The sequence below is a fragment of the Lygodium microphyllum genome, chromosome 13 (assembly GCF_053477565.2).
Source record: "Lygodium microphyllum isolate KBCC chromosome 13, Lygodium_microphyllum_v1.1.10, whole genome shotgun sequence".
NCBI classification, from domain to species: Eukaryota; Viridiplantae; Streptophyta; class Polypodiopsida; order Schizaeales; family Lygodiaceae; genus Lygodium; species Lygodium microphyllum.
The window spans coordinates 127,046,409-127,050,441 of NC_141147.1; the positions used below are offsets into that span (position 1 = coordinate 127,046,409).

The following is a 4,033-nucleotide window of genomic DNA, read 5'->3' on the forward strand; positions in this document are numbered from 1 at the left end:
CACCTTTATTAGAGGAAGAGACTGAAATACTTGAACCAGAAGCTATCATAGACACTGACTTTATGACCACTAGAACTGGCCGAAGATATTCTATATATCTAGTTAAATTTAACAACCATCCTATAGAGGAAGCACAATGGATGCACGCTAGAGACTTAAATGCTTTCCCCACTCTGTTAGCTCCACATTGAGCTAATAGCAATTGAGGTCAATTGCTATCCCACCCCGGGGGTATGATGCCAGGAGGCATATTTCACGGTGGATTCCGTGCCACGGTGGATTCCGTGAGGTTTTACGGTGGATTCCGTAAACTTTGATGACCAGGGCTCATACACAAAGTGGATTCTTTGTGCGAGAAGTTGATGGGGACGCCTGTCCTTTTCGGGCGTTTCATTAATTTAGTGTGTACATGGGTGATTCTATAGCGGGTGATTCCGCAAAATACATATTAAATTAATAAACATTTATGAGTTTAGAGTGCGCACTCGTAATAAATTAAGGTTAGGATTTATTTCTAACCAGTTGATTTATTTATGTAGCTGAAGACTGCTAGGTATTCACTTTTGTCGGTTTAATTGTATTATTTTACTAACGATTGTGAATGCTTCAGTTGATGTGTAGAGATAGCAGCAGTGGCGGAGGAAAGCATTGGAGTCTAGCGAGTATTCGACCTATGGATTATATTTTGATAGGCGCCATGCCTATATTTTGTTATGTCTATTGAGGCATCGATTATTTATCATTATTTTGTATGCGCCTATGCGCACGGATATGTTATTTCTATTTGGACATTGTGTCGGGCATGCCAAACTCTATGGGTACCGTCCATTAGCTTTATCTCCTATTTTTGTAAAAGCAAACTCAAAAGCTAAAAGCTTGTCATATTTTTGTAAATTGGGCTATTATTGAGCATGAAGATGGAAATATACATAAAATACATGCTTTGTGAGGCGCTCACACAAGGCATGGGGGGAGATTGAACCCAATTGGTCTCTTGCTCTTGTCGTTCATGCTTTTTACATTGTAATTTGTGCAAAAAGGTAGAGTTCATTGTTCTTGGGGACCTTCCGGGATTCACTACGTGAGCATACAGCAACCGATCTGCGCACCAGCTCTGCCTTAATACCATTGCAATCAATTGTGGTAAGCACCGCACGAATGGCCATACAAAGTACACCGTCCTCATCAAGCAAGTCCAATAGCTCCCAGCTACCGAAAGTGTGGTGTCCCTGTGTTCAATTATGCTATGTCATGCAGTCACAATGTAAAGGATGTCTCATACACCTGCACATGTACTTCTTCTCAACATGGACAACTTTGCTTCATCCACACATTGTTACAAGAAACCAGCCCGTGGTCTTCTAACTACATAATATCTAAGTACGCACGAGCACTTACATAATATCTACACCAAAATATACACACAGTTTGGGTCCTCAAGTGCAGGACAATACTCTCAGCTTGCTTAGAGTTCGACCTGTCTCCCAAACTAATTGAACTATGACTTGTGCACGATAGAGAAGACTGGCACTACCCCTAGGGAGAGACCACCTATGAGAGGTTTTCAATTGCAGGTATTGAAGATTCCAACGAAAGTGTCGTTCGCTCTTCATCGACACCCAACTTTGAATTCTTATCCTTTATCATCCTGCAAGCCCACCAAGGATTGTCATGTGCAGAATCCCCAACAAACCAACACTTGTGATGGCCATCAGTGCAATCCCCAACAAAGAATAGCCCTACCACTAACTTCAACAACCCTACCACCAGCCACTTAGGCTACCAATGTGCCCCAACGACCTTCCTCCACACCACCACCAACACTCCTCCACGGAAACCACCAATGTCCCTTCCACCCACGGCTTCAGTGTAGACCAAAGCTTGCTACCTACGACAGTGAGTGCCATGGGACTGGCACTCGTCTAGGTGGGGGGTAATGTTAACCGGTAGACAAACAAGGTGGAAAATATGGAAAAGCTAAAACAGAAGACAAAGGCCAAGGCAAATTGAAACGGAAGACAAAGGCGCACAAGGAAAAGCGCAAGTCAATACTTTTGTAAAAGAGCGCAAGCACATCATGATTTAATTTAAGGAGCACCGGGTTCTCACTCGTACAATTTGTAAATATAGACGGGCGGTGGAAAGGAAGCTAAAAAGATAGAAGAACAATGGGAAAAAGGGCCTAGGCCATGGCCGGCCATGTAAAAAAGGGGATAAGGGGATGACCACCCAAAAGGATTTAGGGTTTTGTATATAAAGTTGAAAAGTGAATGAGAAGCTCATTCTTGTGTGTGGCCAAAAGTGGCTCTCTTTTTCTTCTTCTTATTCTTCTTCTTGCTTGCTTGAGCTTGTACTTGAGAGAGGGAGTGTGAGAGTGTGAGGAAGTGATTGTGTGAAGGTGAGGGACCGGGGAGGAGAAGCTCTCCATCTTTCCCTCTCTTCTTCTCTTCTCTTCTCTTCTCTTGTCTTGCTCACGGCGTCTCTCATCTTCCTCGCAGTTTCTAACATGGTATTAGAGCGAGGTTCTATAACATCACAAAGATAAGTTTTCTTTATTGTTTTATTTCTTTGCTCATTAGCAGACCTCTGTTTCATGACATTTTGCCAATTTTGTTGATGGGTCGTGCCACTTTCGATCATGATAATTGTTTTCAAGCTGAGGTAATAGTTTTTCATCTTTTGTTATAAGTTATGAAGCTTGAGTTATGATTAAAACAACATCTATTTGTGAGATTAAAACCAGAACGGCAACAGAAGTTTCCATCGTTACTGTTGAAAGGAAAAGGAGTAGAGGAACCACGAGTCCTTTGTTGCCGTGAGGGCAAAGCAACGTAGCCATTAGGATTCAATAAAGGAAACAATATATCTAGATTCCAAAGTCCCCTAAGGTTGATGCTACCTCCTGAATGTCCACAGTAGGATGCCGGCTTTCTAAAGGTTGATGCTACCTCCTGAATGTCCACCAGAGTAGGATACCGGCTTTCTAAGTCCGAGTTGTCAAAAAGATGCAACGGCAAAACGTGGATACCGGCTTTCTAAGTCCGAGTTGTCAAAAAGATGCAACGGCAAAACGTGGTGGTCCTTCTCTTAATCTCATAAGACAAGCTGGTCTCCGCCAGGACGTTTTGCTTCTTTGCGCACAAGACGCACTTCTTTGAATCCAACGAAAGGGCGAAATACGTGAGCTGCTTCTCTGCGTGTGCAATCTGCAGGTAACCCTTCCACAAACAGTGTATTGGATGCTTCTGAAGGTAGCAGCCCAGCAGCTGTAGACCGTGGCACTTGACTATCTCAAACAGTGTATTGGATGCTTCTGAAGGTAGTAGCCTAGCAGCTGTAGACCGTGGCACTTGACTATCTTGCCTTGTCAGAAAATCAGTTCTTCCACCACTCAGAGCAGGCTTCCCAATACCAGCGTCAAGTCCTAACATTCTTCCACCACCAATGCCATGGTCATCAAGGCCAGATAGGAGTCCTCCTGAGGCAGGTGCAGTCATGCCAAGGATAGAACCTATACCTAACTCAGTACTTGTCAAGGCACTCGGTCCATAGGCCAGCCCATTCCTGTTAAGCTCAGGAATCGACCCATACGGTTCAAACTCTCTGTATGCCAGATGATCGTGCTCATCAAAGCGAGGATCTTCACGGGGATAATATACTGGTCCACCAAGTTGCACATCAAACTCAGAGCGAAGGCGTTTGCCAGGCACCGCATCGGGGGCCATTCGGTCTGCAAAATGCCAGTAATCCGCCATAGCTAAGCTGAGTCAAGAATGAGGGGAAGACCGTTCGTGGTAGTGCAGTGGCGGTTGCATGGCAAGGCCCGGATTGCTCTCTCTCTCTCTCTACCTCTCTCTGACTCTAATTAGCGTTTCATGAAAAAGCATGCACGCTATTCCTGGATACAATGCGAAGCCTACTGCCATCGCCTTCTTTTTTCATCTTCTTATTATTCAAAATCTTTATTCTCAAAAGCTTTATCCAAAGCTTTACATCAGCGCATCACCAAAGTGATTATAATTATGTTTTTGTC

At 43.9% G+C, this 4,033-nt stretch overlaps 1 protein-coding gene across 1 annotated transcript; it reads right to left on the minus strand.

The window, feature by feature from the left end:
* Window positions 1-3,035: 3,035 nt before the first annotated feature.
* LOC148027186 (uncharacterized) lies at window positions 3,036-3,807 on the minus strand. Its single transcript, XM_087690401.1, has one exon. It carries the CDS (start codon window positions 3,753-3,755, stop codon window positions 3,036-3,038), a length of 720 nt encoding a protein of 239 aa, XP_087546527.1. The 5' UTR covers window positions 3,756-3,807.
* Between the last annotated feature and the right edge of the window lie 226 nt (window positions 3,808-4,033).